Genomic DNA, 12302 nt, shown 5'->3' on the forward strand with positions numbered 1-12302 from the left:
TGTTTGATTTATTTACATAATGAATCATTTTAATTCGAACAGTGCAGACTGGAGGGCTGCAGCTCAGGCCTTGAATTTTATAAATAAACTCAGGTTTAGATAAAGTATGCAGCAGGTCAGGTTGTCCGACCAGCCTACGGTAGATAAAACCACATTTCCCACAGTGACTTGCGCTGGCAATACGGAAACGGGAAAGGCGAGTTTTTTTTTTTTTTTCCCTGAAATGAAAGTAGTCCACCTGTTTCTTTCACACCTGGACTTAATTCTTCACCCCTTTTGATTGCCAGCTGGCCAATGTGTCTGTAAATGATACACAGTGAAGTGGTTTTAAGGTTAGTCTTTTATTAACTTTAATTTGGAAAACTGGAAAATTCGAGGTCGCCTCGCGCCTGGTACGTCGATAAGACGACGCGCAGCCAGAGGTTAAATATTAACACAGATCTTCCACTTAAGCGCCTGTCTGCTTGTTTTCTGTTTGTTTGGAAGCTTTATAGCAAGTTCATTCCTAAAGGCATTATTTTTAGACTAATAATTTATTCTAATAAAGTGGAGTGGTTTCTGTGTTTCTAAAAACACGGTGCTCTTTTCTCATTATCTTTCCATCTGCCACCTGTCTCGCGCCGCGAGGGCAGAAGATGGAGCGGAGTGATACTCCATCTCCCGACAGCCCCGGCTCGTTCCCCACCGTCTTTGATCGTTTCCCCCTCGTCAGCCTCAGCGAAGAGGCTGAAAACGAAACTCCGCCGCAGAAAAACGAAACGATCCCGACTGGCTGTGTGAGTGTCTGAGCATACTCAGGGCGGGGAGGGACTACAGTAACTCCTACATAATGTGGAGCTAAGTTCGCGGATGGTACAGTAGTGTGGTGTGCGCGCACTGCTATCAGACAACCCAGTGGCTGTTGTCGAGGTAAGGTCGTCCCTCTGACTCTTAACTCTAATGGAGGAACTGGTTTGTTTACCACAACCTGGGAGGGGACTGCTTTTTGAGGACTTCTGACATATCTGTGCTTGTTTCTGAAAAACAGCTCCAACATTAAACTTCTTTGACCGTTTTTAACTGCTGCAAACTCAGAAACCATGAGGTGAAATGTGATTCACATCGTTCTTCCTCTGCTCTGCCTTTCAGATGAGGTCCACTGTGACGTTCTACCTGTGCTACCTGCTGTGCTTGGCTCTGGGGCTGGCCTGCGTGGCGTGTGTGTGCGTGTGGAACAGCCGGTGGAGGGGCGGCTTTGCCTGGGACGGCTCCAGCCTCCAGTTCAACTGGCACCCGGTGCTGATGGTGACGGGTCTGGTGGTTCTGTATGGCTACGGTAGGTGAACTTCACAGTTTTGGATTGTGCAGAGTTTCATTTCTCTGTCTCACTTCTGTTTCTTCTTTTGATGCTGTAGGTGTATTTGAGTAGTCAGTACGCTTATGGGTTTTGTATTGGGACGGTGCATCATGTGAGTATCAGGTGTTATGTGGTACAACTTATTGGTGAAACTCCTCAGTGATGGTGATCCCCACAAATGCAGAACCTGTACCATCCATCCTGTTTTACAGTGTGGGTCGATAATCTCTCTTACTATGGAACCATGTGGTCAGCCATTCAGTCAATATTAACAATAGGAAGTTAGCACTTCTGCTAGCGTTGACCTTTATAGAGTATTAACACTTGCACACAGGCATTATGCTGATATAAAGTTAGTTTTACAGTCTCATACTGGTTAAACATTAACCTAAAATGAAACTTGTTTTATTTCTACGTTATGACTGTGACATTCAGGAACTCTCAGATTTTTAGCAGAGGGAAAGGTCTAGTAAACTTCTTGCAGCCAGCGGATTGGCAGTGCTCAGCGGACAGATGTCCTGCGTTTTACCACTGCTCCAGTTATGTTGAATATTTTGCTTCTTGAACAAAATCCCTAGTCGGGGAAACGACTTCTAAAACTGTTGGTCCCAAAGAAGGAGCCTTGAAGAACACAATCGGAAATTGCGTGGCAGCAAATGTTTTTTCTACGAAACTTGGTGGCGTCTTTTTGGTACAAAAATACCACTGTTAGCCAAATTAAACTGTACTTTATTTTTTTTTGCTTTGAAAACTAATTTTTTGACAGAAGGAGGAAGTGTGTAAGGATCCAATTTGGCTAGGTTGTAGTGACAACACTGGGTTAGCTCTTCAGTTTCAGTTCCTGCTTTGTGGATGATTCAAAGCTATGTTTTAATCTGGAAATGGTCAGGTAAAAGGGACTACGCCAAAGCAGAATAGATCTGACTGAGGAAACGATATGGTCCAATAGATAGCTTAAGAAAGACTGGAGAACCTGCAGTCTCCAGGTCCTCCAAAGACTTTGGCTTTCCAGGGATTTGGGGAAGCTTAGAAGGACTGAGGGTTTTAATACCAGAGATAGATAATGTTAACATTTTCCTTAGCATCATGATGGCCGTGACATCAAATACTGATTCAGTGAGTGTAGCTGGTTATTATCTGTGGAACATGGCTGATTTGATTATTTGATTGATGACAATAGTTGGTACAATTTAGCTCAATGCGAATCATGTGGGTAACACCAGTAGGGAGCAGGAAGTACGCTTACAGGTCTATTCAACCATAAAGCCAGGGGAACTAATCTCTTGTTACAGTTGAATGCATGTTAATTTCCACAAAATACTAAAGCCATTGTTTCAGCTTAAAAAAAAAAAAGACTTGTGATAAAGTTATGCTGGACTGACAGGATCACTGGAATATAGTTAAGGTTAGAATTATTAGCTCCCCAATGAAATCACACAAAAGTCTTCATATTTCCATAGAAATGACCATAACACAAAACTGTTCATATGTGTATTGCTACCAAAAGAACAAAATCATTATTTGCACAGAGTTTGATCAGTAGATTGTATTCATGTTCCAAATTGAAACAAGATATCTGAAATATGACAAGAACAAAACTTGTTCTTGTCATATTTTACATGACATATTTTAACCTCCTGAGATTTAATAATGAGTGGTCTTACAACTGGCAATGCCTCTCTCTGTATACTGTGTGTCTAATCATTATGACTTATTTTGAGAATTGTCTTTATTAATCACCAACTACAATGCTGTTAGTTAATCCAAAAATGTTGATAAACCTCAAACATGTATGTTTAAGGAAGTAAAAGTGAGGTTTTGGCTTTCTTAGGGGAATACCTATATTTACACCTTCTTGGTGCCACTACATCTTCAGCACACGATTGTACTTGAAGTGAAAAGTACATGTGAAACAGTAGCTGCTGAATCTGTAACCCACTCAGCTTCTCTTGAGTGAAATCAGACTTTTTCTTGTCTGACTGATTCTTGCCTGCAGCTCTTAATGACTCCTGCGTGTTGACTTGCTGTTGGAGTAGTCTTATTTAAACAATAATCTGTGGCTTTTCGTCTACACACACTACCTTCCTCCATATTAATGAACCCGGAATTTCACCGACAAGAAACTCGCGCTGGGTTTTTGCTGTGTGATGTAGCTCCAGCTAGCTAGCGTGGTTCTATTAAAGCTCCAGACCCAAATTGTTTATTTTATACAACCTGTGTTGAAACACGACCTCTGTGTCAGTTATAGATTGGCCATTTGTTTAGTCGCTGATTGAGTTCGGAGCATGACGTTACCATTTACCTTCAGGAGCTGGATCAGTGTTGCTGTGGTCAGTCAGCTCGGTCGGAACAAAATTGTCTCCTGGCTGTTTTTACTCAAGTCAGCTGAATTGATTTGAAGTGACTCTTCTGTCAGACACACAGGGAACACATGACTAGGCCTGTCACAATAACTCATTTTGCTGAACAATAAATTCTCAGAGTAATTGTTGTTGTAAATGATATTTTTTGAGACTATTTTCAAGTAATTGACAAGATAGTGCAATTTTGCCCAGTAAACTTTATTTTTGTGAAGTACACTCAGCACTGGAACTGGAAGACATTTTAAATATCCAAAGATAAAACAACAACAAAAAATAATAAATGAAATGGTAATAAAAAAACACACACATATAGGAAACAATGACTAAAATAGATTGTGTCTCTGTAAACAAAGCTGTCATTCATAAAATATTAAAATACAATAGGTCTGTGTGGACGAATTAAATAAGTTATTTTGAAAAAACAATCAATTTAAAATTCATTCAATGGAAATTGAATGAATTTTAATGTATAATGCGGTTAATTGCTCATTGCGACCGATTTAGACATGACCAACCAAGCTCAGTAGTGTGGAAGAAAAGGGAAGACAAAGATTTTCTGCTGTCTATTTCATGCCAGTAAACTGTCACAAAGTCTCGTCTATTGGTATGCAGATGGAGAAAAAAGGAATGAACGCATTCATACTGTTTGTACATGTCAGTGTGAATAAAAATTTCCATGTTTCAGCAACAGCTTTTTACATAAACCCAATTAAGTCTCTTCCAGAAAAGATGGTGAGTGGGTTAAGAAAGTCCACTAGCTGCCCACCTGGTTTCAGGGTTAGAATATTAAAAGTTGACAAGAAATATGAAAATATGACTAGATGTTGTTGTTAAATCGTTTTTTTTGTATATTTTAAATGTTGTGTGACTCTACATGCTTCGACTGTCTGTCTCTTTGCCTCTGTCACAGCGGCGCTTTCCCACTGTGAGACAATAAAGGAAATCACTTTTCTACCTGATAAAGTTTGATTCCACACAGCGCAGCTGGAGCACGTATTAAGAATGCATAAGATAAACGCAAACGTTATTCTTTGTTCACAAAGATGCATGCGCTCACATCGGTCTCACTGTAAGCTCAACATGAACCTCTGAAAGCGAGTCTATAACTCAACCTTTAGTTAGGTTTCACATCGAGCATCAGGTGAGGCTGATGCGTACGTTGGAGGAGTGTTCTCTGCAAAGGCATGATCCTTATAAAGGTTATGGCTGTGTTTTTGTTTTTGTTTTATGTGCTGTCTCCAGGAGCCGTGGTGTACCGCGTGCCGCTGACCTGGGGTCAGAACAAACTCCCCTGGAAGCTGCTGCATGCCGCTCTGATGCTCGGCTCCCTGATCATGTCCATCTTGGGACTCTGTGCCGTCTTCGCCGTCCACAACGCCAAGAACACTCCCAACCTGTACTCGTTACACAGCTGGATCGGAATCACAGCCATAATTCTGTTTGCACTTCAGGTACCTGGCTTCAAACGGGACAAAATATATCTTGTCGTTTTCATTAGTGTCAACGTATTTTTTCTTTTTGTCTTTCCTGACCCGCCGTTGGGCAGTGGGGGGTGGGGTTCGCAGGCTTCCTCTTGCCCTGCTCTCCCGTATTGCTCCGTAAACTCCTGAAACCCGTCCACGTGTGGCTGGGCGGCAGCATCCTGCTGCTCACCACCGCCGCCTGCATCTCGGGCATCAACGAGAAACTCTTCTTTGTCCTGTGAGTTCTCTTTGTGTTGCTTTTAAAACTTTGTACCTTTTAACATAACATCACGATGTTCAATCTTAACATCTGCTTCTTTCCACAGAAAAGGCAACGTCACGTACTCCAGCCTTCCACCTGAGGGTTTGTTAGGAAACTCATTAGGGGTTTTAGTCATAGCCTTTGGCCTGGTGGTCCTCAAGATTCTGTCCAACATCAAATGGCAGAGACCAGACTCCAGACCTGGGGAAATAGCTTACACGGTGAGTGTCTGAGAAAAAAATAGCCGATTTGATTCAGTCGAATTATAGTGTCCTTAAAGCTGCAATATGCAACTTTTATAAACTACGTTTTTTAAATATTTGTTAAAACTGTTACCATGTCGTGACTGAGAAATAATCTCTGAAAAGATCGCTCTCCTTCACCTCCTCCCTGAGCTACTATTGCTGTCTGGAGAAAAGCACGGCTCCTGAAGAAAAACAACCAATCAGAGTCAGGAGGAGTGGCTTAGTGGTGTTAATTCTCATGTACTCGCTGCTAAATGTGCTAATGACAGAGAAACAACTTACCATGACAGGAAAACTGTTTATCCGCCATCATCATGGCCATGCTCATTAGCCTGAGCTCTGCTAGCTGCAGTGTAGCAGAGAGCAAGGGAAGAAGGTAGAGAGTGAGGATGAGCAGCGCCACAGGAGGCAGAGGGTGATTGACAGCACCAAGACCCGCTCTGATTGGTTGTTTGTAGGAAGCACTGGGAGAAGATGGAGGAACTAATTTTTTTCCACAGATTATGTCTTACACCATACTGTCATGACATAGCAATAGTTTCAACAAATATATAAGAAAAAATGATCAGAGTTGCATATTGCAGCTTTAAGTTTTATTTGATATTGTGAAATGTTTATTTTGTAAAAGTGGGAACCCAGACATATGCATATTTAACATAATTTAAATAAATAAATGAAAAAATATTAACACTGATGTATTTTATCTTCCAGCCACTTCAAGACGAAAATGAATAAAAGTTGAGGAACTCCAACCAGTTCATTGCTAAATCAGGGCAGTCAAAACATAATATTTGGTTTCCTGATGATGCTTAAAGTTGAAAAATAATCACCATATCAATGTAAATATATATTATATTTAAGATTGCTTACTCACCCAAATAAAACAATTTCATCTGATTTCTTTCTCAGATTAATCTGTCCCATGATACACTGCACCCCTGCCCTAACATCCTATAGAAATGACTTCTCTCCATGCTGTTGAATGCAGTCTTTAAGTCGTTAACCTGGATTGTTAGGCCTTTCATAATCAGTCAAGTTTATTTGTGTAGAACATTTCAGCAACAAGGCAGTTCAGAATCATAAAAACACAGAAATACAATATCATAAAAAAATCATGATACTGGTTTTCTCAATTGTTGACTGTATCAAACATTACATTTTGATGAGTGCCATCACCAAACTCATCAATACACATCAAATATGTTGGTCAATGTTCCATTTATTATGGTTTAAAGAGCAACTCTGAACAGGAGGGTTTTTAGTCTTGATTTAATTTATTTCCATAAGTACACTACATGTACGTAGGTTGTGAATATAAACACAAATATAGGCATACGAGTATATATTGTCATAGCTACTTATGGGGCCCATGTCTTTAGCAATTTTCACTAGCCACTAAAGACATCCTTGCTGATAATCAGATTAGTCCATTTAATTTTCCTCAGATTACTGACGGATCCAGTATATTTTTAATTATTATCCACAACTGATTTTGACTTGACTTTGTGCCACTGTGAGATTATTTTGCAGTAGGGGAAAAAAATTCAAGGTCAGCTATTAATATTGGCAAGAGAAATATTTGGCCTTTACAGAAGAGTGTCAAGAAGAAAGCCTTAGTTGAAATAAAGTCACGAGAAGTTCTGTTTGCAACAAGCCGAGCAGGGAACACGGCAAACGTGTGGACCAAGGTTCATGTGGTCGAATACGCCCAAAATGAAACCTTTTAGTGTGTTTGCTGTGGAACTCTGAGACTGCGAGTCTACCCCAACTATCTTCCCTAAAAGTCTCGTATCGGGGTTCTTCTTTCCAACACAACGACGACCCCACCCAGAGCTACAAACGGGTTTAGAGGGTTTGAATGGAGGGTTTGTTTGGAACGGTCCGGACAGAGAAAATCGTAAAATAGGTCATGTTATGAGACTATATGTGTTAATCCTGACTGAAAGCGTGACAGTTTAGATTTCAAGTGTGGCATTAAGCGAGGGGCGGGATGAGTTGGAACAAGCTCATGATGAATCAGTGAAAAAAGCAGAGCAGAGGGTGATGGGGAATTAGGAGTGGTTGAAAGTGAAAGTGATGGAGCACATGACCCCAGAGGAAGCCACAAAGACTACCTTCTCTCTAAAAGGATCCCAGGTGCATTAGTCACATGATGGCAAACAAGAGAAAAACCTCCACATATCGACAAAATAGTTCTCTGACCTCTTTTTCCATCAAACAAGCTCCAGGTTGAAGATATTTCACTACCAGAAGCAGCTTATTGAGCGGCCTGATGTGTTCTGTGAGAAGGATCAAAAAGGACAGGATAATCTGACACTTATGTGGCTTCAAAGAGTCACATCCAGTTGCACAGGGCGGAACATTTCGGTTCATCCGCGATCCGAGTAGAAGAGGACGCTTGTCTGCCACAAGATGGCAGCAGAGAGCAGTCCAGATTAGGCTGAGAACACGCGAGATGTTGAACTAAGATACCTGAGCTGACATAAAACTAAAGGCTTTCCACTTAAAGAACCTGTCGATGATTATTTTCATTTTTACGAAAAGGTAAATGAAAACACGTTTTCCCCAAACCTGACTGTCCTTTGCTACATTTAAGAGGTGTCGTATTTCCTATCAGAAATTATTTTATTGGTTAAATGACAATAAATGTACAGTAAATCAAGATTTATTTAGGGTTGTGAATAAGTTTGATTCTTAACGACGGCTCAGTTAACAATGAGCCTTTTCTGCGAGTTGAATTGATGAACCAAAATAACTGAGTGTATTCAGATGGATAACTGTATTTTATGTTATAATTTGCCCTTCATGAGTATATTAATTTTGTTTCTCATATATATATATATTTAAGATACCTGAGCTGACATATATATATATATATATATATATATATATATATATATATATATATATATATATATATATATATATATTAGTACTTTAATCTTTGTGTGAGTCTACCTCAATGTTCTGTCACTTTGCAGCTGTTAGACCTGAGTTTTCCCACTGTGGGACAATAAAGGATTTTTCTGTTCTGTGTTTTGGTCACTTCCTGTGTCTTTAGATGTCTCCACTGGAAAGGGCGGAAATTTTTTTTATGTCTTTTTATTTGTTTGCCTTGGAAAAAGATTCACAATAAAGAAATATTTTGAGAAGTGACAAATTTATTAAGAAGGAAATTGTTGAAACCCTTATTTGTAGCCTATTGTTTGGGAAGGTTTTACTGGGTTTTCTGAGATGTTTGGGAAAAGGAAAATAAGTACATTTCTGTTTTAATTTCTTCTTTATGAAAGTAACCGTTGAGTTTGTTGTTTGCTACTGACAGTAATGTTGCTGTGATGTTTTTATAGTGTCTCTCAAATTTCCTATAGTCACGTGGAGGCAGCATCCAGAACTATTCTCTAACGCTGCAGCTGGGGCAGAGCCTATTATCGGACAGAGTCAGTGGGCGGGGCCTCATTGGTGTGGGCCACTCCCTCCGCCGGACCTGATTTGCATCCAGAGCAGTGAAAGTTCGGAGCGCGGCAGAAAGAGGAGCAGCTGACTTCAGGATCCAGAGAAGGAGCTTCATCTCGGGGAAATTACAGTAAGTTCAGCTGCATCTGGAACTTTTCAGTCTCTGAGCCCAAACTTTGAGTCCGTCTTTAAAAAAACCTTTTCAAACATTCATTTATTCTGTGCATGACATGCTTATGTGTTCTAATCTGCACTACAATACAATTTAAGAGCATGATGAAAATAATTTCAAAACCCAAGGAGTCTGTTTCTATGCCTGAGTTGACATGCCCTGACTGTAGGACCTCCTTTTTGTGCCTCAGATTGACTACATTTCTCCATCAGATAAATTTGTAATCACAAAGCGATTTGGCTTTTTCTTCTTAGTGGCTGCTTGCACTGTTTGGCAAGGGTCACTCAAAGAGTTGCTGGCATTCCTGCAAATTGACATTTTGACCTTTCCAGTTGATCCATAGACCCCTACCGTCCCCGGTGGGGGAAAAAAAAGGTTCACGTCACAACAAACCCTTAAATAGTCCTTAGACCAGAGCTTGTGTAGGAAAATATCAGACAGCATGATTCCCGTTCCATATTTCAGGTTTTCTGATCCGTGTTTAGTTTTCCCTCAAACCGAAGGAAATTCTGCACAGCCTCAATGTGTTCAGATGTTTCAGCTCCAGCGTCACCCAGTCTGCATGCCTCATGATCGCTGTGGGAAGAGAGAGCCGCTGAGAAAACCCAGCTCGGATCAAAGCACAACCAACTGCCTAATGATGGCGGTGCTGTTGTTCACCCGTCAAGAGGCCAGAGCCTCATTCCACCCGTTCCCCGTGTGCGGATCAGCTTGTGTAACTGCTGCCACGTTACAGTGAGGAACGCAGAGAGTCTGCAGCCAGATGTTTTCACACCACACAGGACAGGCACATCTGCGGTGAAGTCATCCAATAACATCAGCTCCCTGTGTGTTTTTCAGTCCAGTAGTGGATGTTTTCTTGGTTCTGGAATGACGTGTTAATCCTGTTTTATGGCTTCTTGTTTTGTTTCTACATGTGAGGCTTAACAGTTTAAAAAATCCCATGACATCAACTCGCTGCAGTGACAGAACATTTCAAGCTGTGCTTGTTGACCAGGACTTCGACTGGACACTGGGGAACTACATGTAACCGGTCCTGTGGGTTCTTCTGGGATGTGAGGCGGTGTCTCTGTAGACCCAACTCATTCTATGTTCTACCTGTAGAACACAGGGTTAATTCACCCGCCACATTTTACGGTGCATTCACACCAACCCTGTTCAGTCCAGTGTAATTCTAGTTTGTTTGCCCAGAAATCCAGTTTGTTTGGGGAGATTTAATTGAACTCTGATGAAGACCAGAAAGGTCAACTTTCGTCCGCCTACAGACCTGGGCGCGGTCGAAGTGAACTGTGGTGCAGTTCAATTATACATGTCGATGCCAGGTGGACCAGAGACCTCTAAAAAAAAGTGGACTACAGTGCAGTGCATTCTGGGGAAACACAACCAAAACAAACACGGTACTGTAGCGATAGTGGGAGAAATGGCTCATTGTCTTTTACCATCGACTGAACACAACTACAACCACGAAAATCTGATGGCACTCAGTTTTTATTTACATTTCGTGAAGAAAGAAGTGACGCTTAGTGTCTTCCTTTGAGGTTTTTGTGTTGTTTCCTTTAGTGGTTCTTGGTGCAGCGTCGCCAGAGGCGACGGGGTGAACAGGTAGCTCAAAGGATTTTGTTCATCTAACAGAGTGCAGTGTGACAGCGAACCGCACCAGTTGAAACTGTAACAAATGTGGCAATTTTGGTCTCTAGTCGAACCAAGTCTACCGGATTATCAGGTGTGAAAACACCCTAAGCTCTTTGATAAGAGCTAACTCAAAAAAGGTTGTGTAAAGCTGACTAAATAATCTGGCGCCCTACAAACCTTTAGTTTTGTGACACTGTCCCACAAACTAACACTGTTCCAGTCTCTCTTTTTCAATGTCTATTAGTGGAGTTGCAGTTGAGTGGGTTATCAGTTTGTTTGACTGTGACTGCGGTCGGGTCAGGTCGGATCAGGTCGGGTCATTTCCACTCATACACCTGCAGACTCCAGTCTTCACGCTGTCTAACACTAGCAGATTTTTGTGCTGACCCAACTTGCCAGCTGACTATAGTGCACACTGATGGCAACTTTATCTGGAAATTTAGGCCAAAACTAGGGAGAATATTGTCCCAACCTTTAATCGACTGCTAGCAACTTTTAATGACTGCTCCTTCTTACTTATTTTTATTTTAACAGTTCCTATCAAAATGTTGGCAAAACAAAAGCTATCCTACTGGGTTAGCATCTTCTTGGTGGTGTTGAGGCTGGCCCACGCCCAGTACGAATATCTCGGATACCCGCCGGGCTACCCAGACCCTGAACAGGAACAGTACACCCCCCCGGTCCTGGCTTCAGATACCCCCAGGATTCAGCTCCGACTAGCAGGACAAAAGAGGAAGCATAATGAGGGTCGAGTTGAGGTTTACTACAACGGTACATGGGGCACTGTCTGCGACGATGACTTCACCATCCATGGTGCCCAGGTGGTGTGCAAGGAACTGGGCTACCAGGAAGCAGTCTCATGGGTCCCATCTTCCAAATATGGGAAAGGAGAAGGTAAGGCACAGACATTCTCAATACGTCACATCTATTATTTTTGTACATGATATTTATTGGGGTAATACATCCCAGTGGTGTGTAAACTAAGGTTGGGCGACTGCACGGATTTATTGACCATTGATAATAAGCTGAGCCATTCACCAGTCGATTTTTTAAGAGGGATTTTCCGTTTTATTTTTGGCCTTTGAGTTGCTATCTTAATTAATAATAATGCTTGACTGAAGCCACAAGATGCATCCCACGGGGAAAAAAAAGAATTCTGTTTTTAATGGCGCACGCAAACTCCTTGCAGCTGCAAGCAAAGCTTTTATTTTCCCCAGAGTTCCTCCAAGTTCAGCGGTGATTTATTTACTCAAACGTCTAACAGAAAGTCAGCAAATCATGGAAATGAACAAACCTGATCATCCTCTTCATGAGACTGACTTGGAAAAACAGAGTGTCTTCAGTCAGAGGCTTCTTCAAATTCGCTGTAATACAAA

General features: G+C 41.4%; 2 protein-coding genes across 4 annotated transcripts in view; both read left to right on the plus strand.

Annotated features, from left to right (window-relative positions):
• Positions 1-208: 208 nt before the first annotated feature.
• Positions 209-6564, plus strand: LOC106699851 (cytochrome b ascorbate-dependent protein 3). Of its 2 annotated transcripts, XM_014471600.2 has the most exons (7): positions 209-332; positions 633-776; positions 1129-1315; positions 4942-5150; positions 5246-5400; positions 5489-5645; positions 6381-6564. In XM_014471600.2, exons 2-7 carry the CDS (start codon positions 636-638, stop codon positions 6402-6404), a joined length of 873 nt encoding a protein of 290 aa, XP_014327086.1. In that variant the 5' UTR covers positions 209-332; positions 633-635; the 3' UTR covers positions 6405-6564. The 2 variants fall into 2 exon arrangements, with proteins under 2 accessions (XP_014327086.1, XP_023199394.1); XM_023343626.1 differs by lacking the exon at positions 209-332 and having other exon boundaries at positions 654-909.
• A 2614-nt stretch (positions 6565-9178) lies between these two features.
• The window catches only part of loxl2 (lysyl oxidase like 2), a 45043-nt gene continuing 41919 nt past the window's right edge, over positions 9179-12302 (plus strand). For both annotated transcript variants that reach the window (XM_014471599.2, XM_023343625.1), the window contains exons 1-2: positions 9179-9252; positions 11461-11820. In XM_014471599.2, the coding sequence (XP_014327085.1) occupies positions 11472-11820 (349 nt within the window). In that variant the 5' untranslated portion in view covers positions 9179-9252; positions 11461-11471. The remainder of the gene's footprint in view (positions 9253-11460; positions 11821-12302) is intronic.

The sequence above is a fragment of the Xiphophorus maculatus genome, chromosome 12, assembly GCF_002775205.1.
Source record: "Xiphophorus maculatus strain JP 163 A chromosome 12, X_maculatus-5.0-male, whole genome shotgun sequence".
Classification (NCBI taxonomy): Eukaryota; Metazoa; Chordata; class Actinopteri; order Cyprinodontiformes; family Poeciliidae; genus Xiphophorus; species Xiphophorus maculatus.

Excerpts from the sequence above, each read along its gene's own strand:
- LOC106699851 (XM_014471600.2), top strand. The coding sequence starts at position 636 with ATGGAGCGGAGTGATACTCCATCTCCCGACAGCCCCGGCTCGTTCCCC. Across the intron at positions 5,151-5,245 it reads TAATTCTGTTTGCACTTCAG|TGGGGGGTGGGGTTCGCAGG; the intron begins GTACCTGGCTTC and ends GCCGTTGGGCAG. Across the intron at positions 5,401-5,488 it reads GAGAAACTCTTCTTTGTCCT|AAAAGGCAACGTCACGTACT; the intron begins GTGAGTTCTCTT and ends TTCTTTCCACAG.